Genomic DNA, 14,722 nt, shown 5'->3' on the forward strand with positions numbered 1-14,722 from the left:
CTCCCAGCTGCCATAACAGGAAAAGATCAGCTTGTTTCCATATTTTCAATATTGGCTACTCTGTTTCCTCTAGCTCCATATCATGTGCAAAGTCTTCATCAGCTAACTCAATGTCCTGCCCAAACACAGTTTCACCACTCTCTGTGACTTCTGTATCTCCCACATCGGCTTGGTCTGGTAGACTGTGGCTTCTTAAGTCCTTGGGCTGGCAATCTGTGACTTGCAACCAGCTGACTGGCTCTGGCTTGTTGGGTTGGGAACCAGTGTGTACTCTGAGGCTGGTGCTCCCTCTGCTTTTGAGAAAGTTACTCCCTTTTCTCTCAGTGCAGGAAGCTGATTAATCCTTCCTGCAGGTGTGTTGGTGTAGCCTGCTTTCACAGAGCTCCTCACCTGGCCTAAACCAATTTGGGACTGACTGGAAGTGGCTTGTATTCCAGCCCTGCTCTTTCCTGCCCCTGGCTCTAGGCCTGAAGGGAAATGTAGTCTTTCCACTTGTTTCTTTATACCTGGCTTAGGTAAAGCTAAACCAGATCTGCCTGCTTTAGGCAGGGCTTTAGGAGGTTTCAGTGTTGGATGGCTTGGCTTATAAGTACCGTATTTTCACGCATATAACGCGCGCGTTATACGCGTTTTTACCTACCGCGCATACCCCTCGCGCGATATATGCGTGAGCGCGGTATACCAAAGTTTTAAAACATAGTTCCCACCCCGCCCGACGCCCGATTCACCCCCCCAGCAGGACCGCTCGCACCCCCACCCCGAACGACCGCTCGCACGCGCTCCCACCCGCACCCGCATCCACGATCGGAGCAAGAGGGAGCCCAAGCCCTCTTGCCCGGCCGACTCCCCGACGTCCGATACATCCCCCCCCCCCCGGCAGGACCACTCGCACCCCCACCCCGAACGACCGCTCGCACGCGCTCCCACCCACACCCGCATCCACGATCGGAGCAAGAGGGAGCCCAAGCCCTCTTGCCCGGCCGACTCCCCGACATCCGATACATCCCCCCCCCCCGGCAGGACCACTCGCACCCCCACCCCGAACGACCGCCGACTTCCCGACAATATCGGGCCAGAAGGGAGCCCAAACCCTCCTGGCCACGGCGACCCCCTAACCCCACCCCGCACTACATTACGGGCAGGAGGGATCCCAGGCCCTCCTGCCCTCGACGCAAACCCCCCTCCCCCCCAAGAACCTCCGACCGCCCCCCAGCCGACCCGCGATCCCCCTGGCGACCCCCACGACCCCCCCCACCCCCTTCCCCGTACCTTTGGTAGTTGGGCCAGAAGGGAGCCCAAACCCTCCTGGCCACGGCGACCCCCTAACCCCACCCCGCACTACATTACGGGCAGGAGGGATCCCAGGCCCTCCTGCCCTCGACGCAAACCCCCCTCCCCCCCAAGAACCTCCGACCGCCCCCCAGCCGACCCGCGATCCCCCTGGCGACCCCCACGACCCCCCCACCCCCCTTCCCCGTACCTTTAGTAGTTGGCCGGACAGACGGGAGCCAAACCCGCCTGTCCGGCAGGCAGCCAACGAAGGAATGAGGCCGGATTGGCCCATCCATCCTAAAGCTCCGCCTACTGGTGGGGCCTAAGGCGCGTGGGCCAATCAGAATAGGCCCTGGAGCCTTAGGTCCCACCTGGGGGCGCGGCCTGAGGCACATGGGCCCAACCCGACCATGTGCCTCAGGCCGCGCCCCCAGGTGGGACCTAAGGCTCCAGGGCCTATTCTGATTGGCCCACGCGCCTTAGGCCCCACCAGTAGGCGGAGCTTTAGGATGGATGGGCCAATCCGGCCTCATTCCTTCGTTGGCTGCCTGCCGGACAGGCGGGTTTGGCTCCCGTCTGTCCGGCCAACTACTAAAGGTACGGGGAAGGGGGGTGGGGGGGTCGTGGGGGTCGCCAGGGGGATCGCGGGTCGGCTGGGGGGCGGTCGGAGGTTCTTGGGGGGGAGGGGGGTTTGCGTCGAGGGCAGGAGGGCCTGGGATCCCTCCTGCCCGTAATGTAGTGCGGGGTGGGGTTAGGGGGTCGCCGTGGCCAGGAGGGTTTGGGCTCCCTTCTGGCCCAACTACCAAAGGTACGGGGAAGGGGGGTGGGGTGGTCATGGGGGTCGCCAGGGGGATCGCGGGTCGGCTGGGGGGCGGTCGGAGGTTCTTGGGGGGGGGGGGGGTTTGCGTCGAGGGCAGGAGGGCCTGGGATCCCTCCTGCCCGTAATGTAGTGCGGGGTGGGGTTAGGGGGTCGCCGTGGCCAGGAGGATTTGGGCTCCCTCCTGGCCCGATATTGTTGGGGAGTCGGCGGTCCTTCGGGGGGGGGGGGAGGGATGTATCGGACGTCGGGGGGGGCATCAGGCTTTCAGGATGGGGACAGACCTTCAAGGGGGGACAGTGCACGGAAGTCAGGGGGGGTGAACGGAGAGTCAGGACAGCGCACGGAAAGTCAGGGCGGGTGAAAGGAGCGTCGGGCAGCATGCGCGGTATACCCGTGAGCGCGGTATATCAAAGTTTTTGTGCAAATCATCGTGATTTCTGCGTGCTATATTCGTGTGCGCGTTTTATACGGGTGCGTGTTATTTGCGTGAAAATACGGTATTTCCAGGGGCTGCTTTGGGATTCTCCCTAGCCGGTTTAGGAATACTTGCAAGGGTTTTAACCCTATTTCCCTTCTCTGGCAAGGCTTCCTCACTAGGAACAGGGGTGACCCTGTGACACTCTTCAAAATGGCAAGCCTTCCCGGTACATCTGGGGAACCTTCGGTGGCAGGAGGGACTGGGCATCCTTCCTGCCGTCCTTCAATTTAAAGTGCAGGGAAGTGTTGGGGACACTGGCGGCGGGAAGGAGTGGGCATCCTTCTTGCCATCCTTCTGTTTAAAGTACAGGTAGAGTTGTTGGAGGGGGGCGGGGAACCCCCAGCAGCGGGAGGGAGTGGGCATCCCTCCTGCCATTCTTCAAAGGAAGGGGAAAGGGGGAGGACAGAGATGTCAGACCATGGGAGAGGGAGCTGGTGCACAGGAGTGGAGGGGAAGGGGAGAGAGGGGGAGGAGATAGTGCACACTGATGGGTGTGGAAGGGAATAGAGATAGAAGAAATGCTTCTTATGGATAGATGGGAATAGGGGATAAGAAAGAGGGAGGAGATGGTACATATGGATAGATGGGAAGGTAAGACATGGAAAAGTAGATTTTGAGAAGAAAATTGAATGTTAAAAGTTAATGCCAAAGATGGATATAGGGCAGAAAGTGAAGGAGAGAAAAACTGCAGATGGATAAGGCGGCCCTGGAAACACAATTAAAAGCACAGACAGAAGGAAGTGCAGCTAGAGACTGGGAAAAGAGGGTTAGAAAAATAAAATCATCAGACAAGAAAGGTGGGGAAAATTATTTTATTTAGAATTTAGTGATTGAAATGTGTCAGTTTTGAGAATTTATATCTGCTGTCTATATTTTGCACTGTTCAGCATGTAGAGTCTGGCATCTTAGGGTTTTGTTTGTTTATATTAAAAAGTGCAGAAGAGATTTTTAGTGCCGGCCAGAATGCTGAATGCTCTGCACTGCTCCAACAGTCTAGAATTTTGTATGGGCGTCAGAGTAGCACAGAGCATTCAGCATTCTGGCTAGTGATAAAAACCTCTCCCATACTTTTATAAAAAGGAGGTTAGTTTGTGGTCCTGTATTTGCACAGGGTTAGAGAATGACAAGGTGACAAAATTCATCACCGTTACCGTCCCCACAGATAACCGCAGGAAATAATCCCATGTCATTTTCTAGTGTCTATTTCAACCTCGGTCCTTCTGCACCAGCATTCTTCAATGCAAGGCTTGCGAGTCAGTGGTTGTGGCCATTCATACTCTGATTCTTATGTGAGCCAATGATAATGAAGCCATTGTGATATCACTGATGTGATTGGCCCTTAGGCACTGGTGGAATGAGGCATTATGACATCACAATATCTGCTCTGGATACCAGAGACTGTCATTCTGTAGTGTCTGTTTCAACCTCAGTCCTTCTACACCAGCATTCTTCAAAGCAAAGCTTGAGGGTCAGTGGTTGTGGCCATTCATACTCTGATTCTTATGTGAGCCAAGGATAATGAAGCCATTGTGATATCACTGATGTGATTGGCTCTTAGGCACTGGTGGAATGAGGCATTATGACATCACAATATCTGCTCTGGATACCAGAGACTGTCATTCTGTAGTGTCTGTTTCAACCTCAGTCCTTCTACACCAGAATTCTTCAAAGCAAAGCTTGTGGGTCAGTGGTTGTGGCCATTCATACTCTGATTCTTATGTGAGCCAAGGGTAATGAAGCCATTATGATTGGCTCAGGCACTGGTGGAAGGAGGCATTATGACATCACAATATCTGCTCTGGATACCAGAGATTGTCGTTCTGTAGTGTCTGTTTCAGCCTCAGTCCTTCTACACCAGCATTCTTCAAAGCAAAGTTTGCGGGTCAGTGGTTGTGGCCATTCGTACTCTGATTCTTCCCTCTCTCCTTAAAGAATGACATGAAGATGGTTTACCGCGGTTATCCGCAGGGACGGGAACGGTGATGAATTTTGTCACCGTGTCATTCTCTACACAGGGTTATATGTATTCTGCATGTGTGACCAAGGCCAGGTGTTCTGGTATGAATACATGTTGAGAAGCAAACAGTGTAGTTTAATTTTGTGGTTAGACATTATGGGGCTCATAATCGAAAGAGAAAAACGTCCCAAAACCGGCCTAAGTCGGCACTTAGACGAACATTTCTCAGAAATGTCCAAGCGCCGAAAATAAAAACGGTTTTGGACGTATTTCTAAACAACCTAGACCTTCATAGTGCCGCTCAACGTCCAAAGCTAAACGGGGCATTTCAGGAGGCGTGTTGAGGGCGGGAGTTGGGTGGGACGTGGGCTGGCTTAGACTTAATCGTACAGCATGTATAACCGAAAGTTATACAGCCCAGGATCGACGGAACGTGGACTTTGTGACTTAGACCATGTAAAACATGGTCTAAGTCACCAAAACCCACTTAAACTCACCAGATAAGCACTGCAAACACTTAACATAGACCATCACACACTACCCCAGTGATCACCAACCCCCCACTCCCATAAAAATTTTATTCACAACTTTAAATTTCAACCTCCAGACCATCATCACCTGGCTGTCTGGCATAGGAAAGCCTAGTCGTCCAGCACAGAGGCAGCTGAAGTCGTCTTGGGGGTGGGTTAGGGACCCATAGAGAGGAGGACCCATGCCCATAAGCCCCTGTAATCACTGCATTGATACTTAAACATGTGCACTCTCCTAAACACACCCAAAACCCTTTTGTACTGGCATATAAGTGGCTCCTGCAGCCATAAGGGCTATTGGGGTGGTAGATAAGTGGGTCTAGGGGATTCTGGAGGTGGTTTAGGGGGCTCACCTATAAGGGAGCTGTAGTGAGGAGAAGCTATGGCACCCATTTTGTGAAGTTCACAGCAATACCATGTAAGGTACCCCACTATTTAGGTGGTATGTCTGGGTGTGCAGTCCATCACTTTGCAGACCCCTCCCACGTCCAACAAGGTTTGTTCTAGGCATTTTGGACTTGGACAGAAAGTTGGACGGAAATGTGGTATAAAGATGGACGATTTAGCGGCTTGGACGATCAGATCAGCAGGACGTATAATTAGACGATTTTCGAAAGTAAAAATAAGTTTGACGTATCTTTCGAAAATGTGTCTTAGGCTCTTTTTAACTTTGGACGACTTGCGAGATGGACGTAAACGGACTTAGACGTCCCTTTCGATTATGCCCCTCCACGTATTGTTAATAAGATTATATTGTGTGTATATAAGAAAAATGAACGGAAAAAGGGCTTTACAATTAGTATACTTCCCCCTCCCTATTCGTGGTTTCGGCGATCGCGATTTTAACTATTCGTGATTTTTTTTTGCCTGGGCCCCCCCCCCTCCTAGAGAATCACTCGGAGGCAGCCCGCTTCGACCAGAACCAACCCCGGGACTTGGATCAGGGCGAAGAGAAGGAGGCGATCAGAGGTGAGCAGCTGCCCCAGGAGCACAGCTCTCAGCCATGGACGCAGCTCCGGTGGCAACTTCTTTCATGGACCTTACCTTACAGGAACTCCCGTTGCAGTCTCGTGAGACCACAGGAACTCACAGCATGGGTGCACAGCATGGCTCTGCACGGGGCAGGAGTGTAGGAAGATGGCTCCAGCCCCGCGTCGCCACTAGACCACCAGGTAAGGTCTGGGGTGGGTCAGAGTTATTCGCAGGCCAGCTCTGCCCCTAACCCCCGCGAATACGGAGGGGAGAGTATACTATTATTATGGGGGTGGGGTCTGGGGTGGAGCTTTTGAGCACCCCAAATCATTTTGAAAAGTTGGCTCCAATGTTTCCAAATGAAATTTCTTCATCTACTGAGAAATGCCTTCTTCTTGAAACAAGTGGCTTTTCCTCCCATACACTTTCCTCTTTGTCTCCTGAGCCTAAGTAGAGAGGCAAAGAGTAGCAGAAAAACAACCAGAGTGATGAGGAGGGCTGTTCCATAGGACTTTGGGGGCTGCCGTTGACCCCGGGGCTTTTCATTAAAGAACACTACCCTACAGCAGTGTTTCTCAACTCGGTCCTGGAGCACCCCCTTGCCAGTCAAGTTTTCAGGATATCCACATTGAATTTGCATAAACTTGATTTGCATACACTGCCTCCCATTATATGCAAATGTCTCTCATGCATAGTCATTGTGGATACTCTGAAAACCTGACTAGCAAGGGGGTGCTCCAGGACCGAGTCATCAAAACACTACAGCGTAGCCCTCTGAGTCATTAAAACACACAAACCCCTCCTAGATCTAATCTAATCTAATCCTTAGGTTTGTATACCGCATCATCTCCACGTTCGTAGAGCTCGACGCGGTTTACAGTAGGAGAAATAGGAAGGAACTACAACAGAGGGTTAGAGGTAGAAGTGTGAAGAAAATTTAGAGGACTTGGGATGCCAAGATATAAGAGTTTCCTTGATTCCTAAGTTGGAGGGAGACTTACATTTTTTGAGAAAAGCCAGGTTTTCAGATGTTTGCGGAAAACTTGGAGAGAGCTCAAGTTCCGAAGAGGGGAGTTAAGGTTGTTCCAGAGCTCAGTGATTTTGAAGTGGAGGGAGGTCCGTCCCTAGCTTTCCTGTGTGGGAAATGCCTTTTAGCGAGGGGAAGGATAGTTTTAATTTGTGGGAGGATCTGGTGGTATTAGGGTTTGAGGAATTCCAAGAAAGAGGGATCTGGGGTCTGAGTCAACTTTTAATAGATTTTTTTCCCCCCCTAGATTTCACAACAGCACTGAAAACCTAAATGTAGTGGTGGCACTTATTCATGGCTATTGCCACCATTATGAGAACCATCATATGATAAAATGATGCTTTCCTCATCATATGATGGAATGAATACCAGTGCAGAAAAGGGAAGTACTGTAGTTTATTTTAGAGATCTGTCAAGTTATTTGAACACTTGTAGGTTTCTAAAATTTTGTATCCTTCTGTTTCAGTCTTGCACGCAGCTTTTTTTTTTTTTGCAAATATCAGATTCAACTAGTTAGGCAGCACAGAAACAAAGTAGTTCCCGTGGGAAAAATAACCTTTTATCTCTCTCCCCCTTTTTCTCCCAGGTTAGTAAAATGTAAACACCGCTATCAACAAAATGCCTACCTGTCGTAAATGACAGTTTCCGAAGTTGCCATCTGCCCGAACTGAATTGGGGGCGGAGGGAGGAGGAATACACAGCGCAGTAAACTGTTAACAGGTGCAGAATGGCAGCCCTTCGTCACGTGGCCCGTCCTCTAAGTGACTTATTAACTGGCAGCTGTCTCCATAACAACCAAAATTGATAGGGTGGGAGAAGAGACTCGGGGAGGCAAAGGCACGGGGGGGGGGGGGGAGGGATGGAGGGAGATGGGGCGAAGAGTTTATGCCCGCTGAGAAGCAAAGAGAGGGGAAGATCTGCAAGAGATGCTACAGGAGCAATCGGGGAGGGGACGGGTAACAGCATCTGCTGAGGGAAGGTAGAGTTACAGAAAAGCGAGCGAGGTGCAGCACACGGACCACGGAAATTCCCGGGGGGGTGGGGGAGAGAGAGACAGTCTCAGCAGGAAGAGAGATCAAATGCAAGAAGAGATGAGGGGGGCCAGTGCTTCGGAAACAGTAGGGAAAAGGTTGGGCTAAGAAGTAGGGGGGGGGGGGGGCAAGGGCTTCGGAGACAGGAGGTGAGAAGGCTGGAGCCGCGCGGGAAAGAGAGGGCAGCGCCTTAGAGAGAGGCGCCAGGTAAAGTAGGGAGAGAAGGAGAGAGGAGTCGAGCCGGGGCGGGGAGCGGTGCTTCAGAGACAGGGGTGAGGAGAAAGGGGGGGGGGAGAGGAGGTGAGGACCAGTTCGGGGAGGCAGCAAAGGGACGGAGGACGAGAGAGAGAGAGGCTTCTTCTTTTCCCCAGCGGAGTAGCCTGACTGTCGCCCCCCCCTCATCCCCCCTTCCATCCCAGCCATGGGGAACAGCGTGTCGAGCCCCGGCCCCGCCGTCTCGCGGACGCACCAGAGCAGAGCGGGCCGCGCGCAGCAGCACCTGAAAGGTAAGAAGGTGAAGCACGAGACGTCGAGGGGCTCATGCGGTCGCTTCAGGTAGTCCAAGGAAGGCAGGTGCAGGCGAGACCACCCGTGTGGCTTATTCTCCCGCCAGTAGTTGCTTCCTGTTTCGTTCAGCCTTCGGATGACCAAACTGGCTTTCAAAGCGCCAGAACCCAGGCAATGATGTAGTTATCTTTATCAGGGGTTTTTTGGGGGTTGTTGTTTTTGTTGTTGTTATCTCGCTTCCCTCTTTGAGAGAGGAGAATAAACTTTTTACAAGTGCGCAATTAAAATTCTAGGTCTGGATTGAACCAGATGAAATTTCAGCGGATATTGGGGGGGCAAAGTTTCAGACTTTTTCTCCGGGTTCTCTGGAGAAATTTTAATTTACGTTAACTCAGGAGTAGGGAACTCCGGTCCTCGAGAACCGTATTCCGGTCGGGTTTTCAGGATTTCCCCAATGAATATGCACTGAAATTGCGAAGAATTGCAAAGGGACCTGAACAAACTAGGGGAATGGGCGACGAGATGGCAGATGAAGTTCAATGTTGAGAAATGTAAAGTATTACATGTGGGAAACAGAAACCCGAGGTACAACTATACAATGGGAGGGATGTTATTAAATGAGAGTACCCAAGAAAGGGACTTGGGGGTAATGGTGAACATGACAATGAAGCCGACGGCACAGTGCGCAGCGGCCGCTAAGAAGGCAAACAGAATGCTAGGCATAATCAAGAAGGGTATTACAACCAGAACGAAAGAAGTTATCCTGCCATTGTATCGGGCGATGGTGCTTCTGCATCTGGAGTACTGCGTCCAATATTGGTCGCCGTACCTTAAGAAGGATATGGTGTTACTCGAAAGGGTTCAGAGGAGAGCGACACGTCTGATAAAGGGGATGGAAACCCTTTCATACGCTGAGAGACTGGAGAAATTGGGACACTTTTCCCTGGAGAAGAGGAGACTTAGAGGGGATATGATAGAGACTTATAAGATCATGAGGGGCATAGAGAGAGTGGAGAGGGACAGATTCTTCAAACTTTCAAAAAATAAAAGAACAAGAGGGCATTCGGAAAAGTTGAAAGGGGACAGATTCAAAACGAACGCTAGGAAGTTCTTCTTTACCCAACGTGTGGTGGACACCTGGAATGCGCTTCCAGAGGGAGTAATAGGGCAGAGCACGGTACTGGGGTTCAAGAAAGGATTGGACAATTTCTTGCTGGAAAAGGGGATAGAGGGGTATAGATAGCGGATTACTGCACAGATCCTGGACCTGTTGGGCCGCCGCATGAGCGGACTGCTGGGCACGATGGACCTCGGGTCTGACCCAGCATAGGCATTGCTTATGGTCTTATGTTCATGCATATTCATTGGGGAAACCCTGAAAACCCGAATGGAATACGGCTTTGGAGGACCGGAGTTCCCTACCCCTGCGTTAACTCTTCAGCCCGAAGTTGCTCTTTTCATTGTGGTTTTCAATGTTTACACGTTTCTGAAAACTGCTATCTAGTTACTCCAGTCATTATGATATGGGGGGGGGGGGGGGGGAGCGTGTTACTTGCTCCATCAAATGAATCCATGTTGGCCTAATATCAATTAAAAAAAAAAAAGAATTGAATGCAGCACAGAGAGGATTTAGAGAACAGAAGGATTGTTTGGGAAGGGGTAAAACACGGACCTGACGGATTTAAACCCGCACGTCCTTAAAAATCTGAGGTCCGTGCCACTTGTAGCTAGTTTCTGGCTCTGACAGACTTCGATGACAATTTAGCACTGATGGATCCGTCTCAGCCTAGGGAGGGAAAATTATTAGGATCCGTCAGCGCTAAAATGTCACCGAGGTCTGTCAGAGCAGAGACTAAAAGTGGCGCGGCTACTTTGCTGGCAATAATTGAATGCTTATAGTGCCAGGACGGTTGGGCCGGATCCCCGCCACTGGTATCTTTTGCAGGAGAGATTTTCTGCAAAACTTCATTAAGGAGAATGTTTTTAGTCTCTGACAGACCTCGGTGACAATTTAGCGCTGACGGATCCTAATACTTTTCCCTCCCTATGCTGAGACGGATCCGTCAACGCTAAATTGTCACCGAGGTCTGTCGGAGCCAGAAAGTAACTACAAGTGGCACGGACCTCAGATTCTTAAGGACGTGCGGGTTTAGATCCGCGAAGTCCGTCGGGTCCGTGTTTTACCCCTTCCCGGATTGTTTAAAGCAGGGGGGGTCTCCAAAATCCCTCCTTGACGGCCAAATCCAGTCGGGTTTTCAGGATTTCCCCAATGAACATGCATTGAAAGCAGTGCATGTGCAAAGATCTCGTGCATATTCATTGGGGACATCCTGAAAACCCGACTGGATTCGGCCCTCAAGGAGGGATTTTGGAGACCCCTGCTTTTAATGATTAATGATGCTTATAATGCTTATAATGATTAATAATAAAGTGGAAACATGAGAAAATATAGAACTATAGAAACCAAAGGATTAAGAATGGAGTATTTTTTTTAAAAAAGAGGAAGTAACAGTGTAAAGCAGGAGTAGGGAACTCCGGTCCTCGAGAGCCGTAGTCCAGTTGGGTTTTCAGGATTTCCTCAATGAATATGCATGAGATCTATTTGCATGCACTGCTTTCAATGCATATTCATTGGGGAAATCCTGAAATCCCGACTGGAATACGGCTTTCGAGGACCGGAGTTCCCTACCCCTGGTGTAAAGAATTTAGACTTGTCATAGAGCCAGCGTTTAGCCTAATCATAGCGCTCCTTTTACTAAGCCGCGTTAGGGCTTTAACGGGCGGAATAGCGTGCTCTAAATTGCCACGCGCTAGACCTTAACGCTAGCACGTAGCGCGCGCTAAAATGCTGCGTGAGCTAAAAACGCTAACGCAGCTTAGTAAAGGGAGCCCGTATTGTTGCTTCCTCTCAGCAGATATGACAGTGCATTAAAGGCATACATGGCATGGCCAGGAAGGGTATACGATAATAATGATGCTATCGGCTGGTAACCTTTTGGAGAACAACATTAAGTAGATATGATTTAGTTACTGTAGCCAGAGGCTATGCTGTCTTTACTGCCATTAGCTTGCATTACTTTAAAGTCTGCTATTTTAAAACTCTTATTCAGTATACTTAGAGCTTTTATTTACATTTAGTCAAGCTCAGGATACAGTAAAAAAAAATGCAGCAAGTCCAGTAAGAAAAACAAGAATAGACTTGTTTGAGATATATAAAGAGTTAACACAACATGCAACAGGTCTTATGTGAAAAGAGGTAATTGTCAAGAATAATCCGTGGGTTGGTTTTTTTTTGTTGTTGTTAATTTGAAGTGAGAGTACAAGACTGCCTCTGGCACCATATTTCTATGCAGAATAAGGATTGATTATATCTGACCGACTTAAGTGTTTGGAGGTACTGCTGAAAAAACTGGGCAGAGGGTAGGAGGGAGAGAGAAAGGAATGTCGTACAGTTTTGGTATACATGCAACATTTAACCTTCTGCAAAATTGATTTTTCACTACACTTAAAAGACGCTTGACGCGCTTGAATAATTTTAAAGTTTTGCAAAGAGGAAAGCGACCTACACTGATCCCATCAGTGCCAAAGGTGCCATACACTTAAGATTCCTTTTTACAAAGCAGTGGTAGCAATTCCCCCCTACCAGAGCCCATAGGAACTGAATGGGCTTCAGTGCATTTGCCGTAAGAGAATCGCTACTGTGGCTTTGTAAAAGGAGCCCTTACTTACCGTACAGGCCCTCCACCTGCTGCTTTGCAGATAATCTTTTTGCTTATAGTCAAGGGTCGTCCATTTCTACCATATAGCCTTCCCTAAATCTGCTTCACCATTTAAGTTAATTTTATTCCAAAACCAAAGTTTGGCATACTATAGCTCAGATATTTTCTTTCTCTGAGCCTCTGGTTTAACTGCTCATTTTTTTAAAAATCAGAAATATTGCCTGAAGATCATAGTACATTTGATTTACTTGTCACGTTGGCTATACAAATTATCTAAACTTCTTGGAAAATATGATTAGTGTGGATTATAATACTTGGCACTGTTAAATAAAAAAGGGTTTCAGCTGAAATGATGGATGCATTGGTTAAATATGATCTGGTTTGAACTCCCCTACATTCCTATTGTGTCTGAATAGATTTTATTATTTTAATATCATTGTTTATATTATGTTAAATGTATTTTCTAGCACTGTACTTTGTCATATTGTGTGTGTGTGTGTGGGGGGGGGGGGGTTCTAAAAAAATTCAATAAAACTCATTAGAACTTATGGTACATTCTATTCCAAACCTCAGCTTATATTTTGACAATGTCTTCCTTCCTTTATATCAGATACCTCCATTTTGTTCAGGTGCTATGCTGCAGAATAGAGAATGACACGGGAATAAATTTATCCCCGTCCCCGCAGGAACTAATTTCCCCATTCCAGTGAGTTTTTTTTCCTGTCCCTGCCCAATTCCTGTAAGCTCTGTCCTCATCTGCAGAAGCCTCAAACACTTTAAAGTCATACGTGTTCGAGGCTTGTGCAGTTAAGGCAGAGCTTACGGGAATGGGACAGGGACAAAACTCGCGGGGATGGGGAAATTGAGCTCCTGCGGGGACGGGGAAAAATTTATCCCCGTGTCATTTTCTACTGCAGAAAGCTTTGCTATGGGAGTACAGGAGCTGTTCTGAAATAGGGTCCTATAAAGTTAATTAGGAGTGGAGGAATAGCCTAATGTAGTTCTTCTCTACCTAGTTCTTGGGGCATATCTGGTCTGGTTTTCAGTCTTTGTAGTTGTGGAATAAATTTGCACACCAACATTATTGCGCATCTCCACTGTTGTTTGTTTCAGGATATTCACCATGAATATATACGAGAGAGAAACACATATAAATCTATCTCATGCCTATTCATGGTGGATATCCTGAAAATCCCATTGATTGGGTTGCGAACTGTTGGCCAAATTGTTAGAGAAATTCAAATCCCAAGGCAGCTTTTTGTGGCCTTGGGCAAATCACTTAATCATCCATTGTCTTGGACCCAATGTTGGGACAGATTCTGGATGCAATGACAGTCCAGGGCATGCTCCCCCTATCCCCCAAGCTTTGAGCAATTGACTGGTTAAATGTTACATCAAGGGAGTGCTAGGGAGGTAAAATTCCTAGACATCATAAATGACTGCTTCTTGGAGCAACTGGTCCAGGAACTGACAGGAAGGGGAGCTATTTTAGATTTGATCCTTAGTGGAAAGCAAGGCATAGTACAGGAGTTAACTGGGAAACAGTGATCATAACATGATCAAATTTTAGCTGATACCAGGAGTGATGTCACAAAATAAATCCTTCTGTAGAAGCATTTAATTATCGAAAGGGTGAGTATGATAAAATGAGGAAAACGGTTAAAAAGAAGCTAAAAGGATTAGTTGCAAAGGTTAGGACTGTAAACTAGGCGTGGATGTATTCCACATCTCAGCAAAGGTGGAAAAAAGAGGAAATGAGAGCTGGCATGATTAAAAGGTGAAGTGAAAGAGGCTATTAGAGCCAAACCCCCCCCCCCCTTTAAAGCAGCGGCCTGAAACACACGGCCCATGGGCCGCATGCGGCCCCCCCAGGGATTATTTTGTGGCCCGCGATCTGTCCTCTCCACTTCACAAGTTTTCCGATTGTGGAGAGGACAATCGCGTACAGACCGTGACTGCGGCTCGCCTAAAGCAGGGGTCCCCAATCTGCTTTCCTTCCATCTCACTGCCCTCCCCCAAGCCACCGCAATCGGGGAACAGGCCAGCGCCGAGGTCTTAGCTCTCCCTGCTTATCTTCCCCAGCTCGGAGCCGACCAATTCTCGCCACCTGACGTCAATTCTAATGTCGGGGAGGAAGTTCCGGGCCAGCCAATCGCTGCCTAGCTGGCCCGGAACTTCCTCCTTGACGCTGGGGAAGATATGCAGGCACTGGCGCTGCGCTGGCCTGTTCCCCGATTGCGGCAGTGGTGACCTGTTCCCCAATAGTGGTGGCTTGGGGGAGGGCAGGGAGAAATAAAGAAAGAAAGGGGGGAAACAGGGAGACAGAGAGAAAGAAGGGAGACGGGACACAGACAGAAAGAAAAGGCGAGCATGGAGAAAGAAAGAACGAAAGAAAGGGGGCATGGAGAA

General features: G+C 49.2%; 1 protein-coding gene across 2 annotated transcripts in view; it reads left to right on the plus strand.

Moving 5' to 3' along the window:
* The first annotated feature begins 8,363 nt into the window (after positions 1 to 8,363).
* The window catches only part of NEURL1 (neuralized E3 ubiquitin protein ligase 1), a 374,377-nt gene continuing 368,018 nt past the window's right edge, over positions 8,364 to 14,722 (plus strand). For both annotated transcript variants that reach the window (XM_033943883.1, XM_033943885.1), the window contains exon 1: positions 8,364 to 8,593. In XM_033943883.1, coding sequence (XP_033799774.1) covers positions 8,509 to 8,593 — 85 coding nt within the window. In that variant the 5' untranslated portion in view covers positions 8,364 to 8,508. The remainder of the gene's footprint in view (positions 8,594 to 14,722) is intronic.

Source organism: Geotrypetes seraphini, chromosome 4 (assembly GCF_902459505.1).
Source record: "Geotrypetes seraphini chromosome 4, aGeoSer1.1, whole genome shotgun sequence".
Classification (NCBI taxonomy): domain Eukaryota; kingdom Metazoa; phylum Chordata; class Amphibia; order Gymnophiona; family Dermophiidae; genus Geotrypetes; species Geotrypetes seraphini.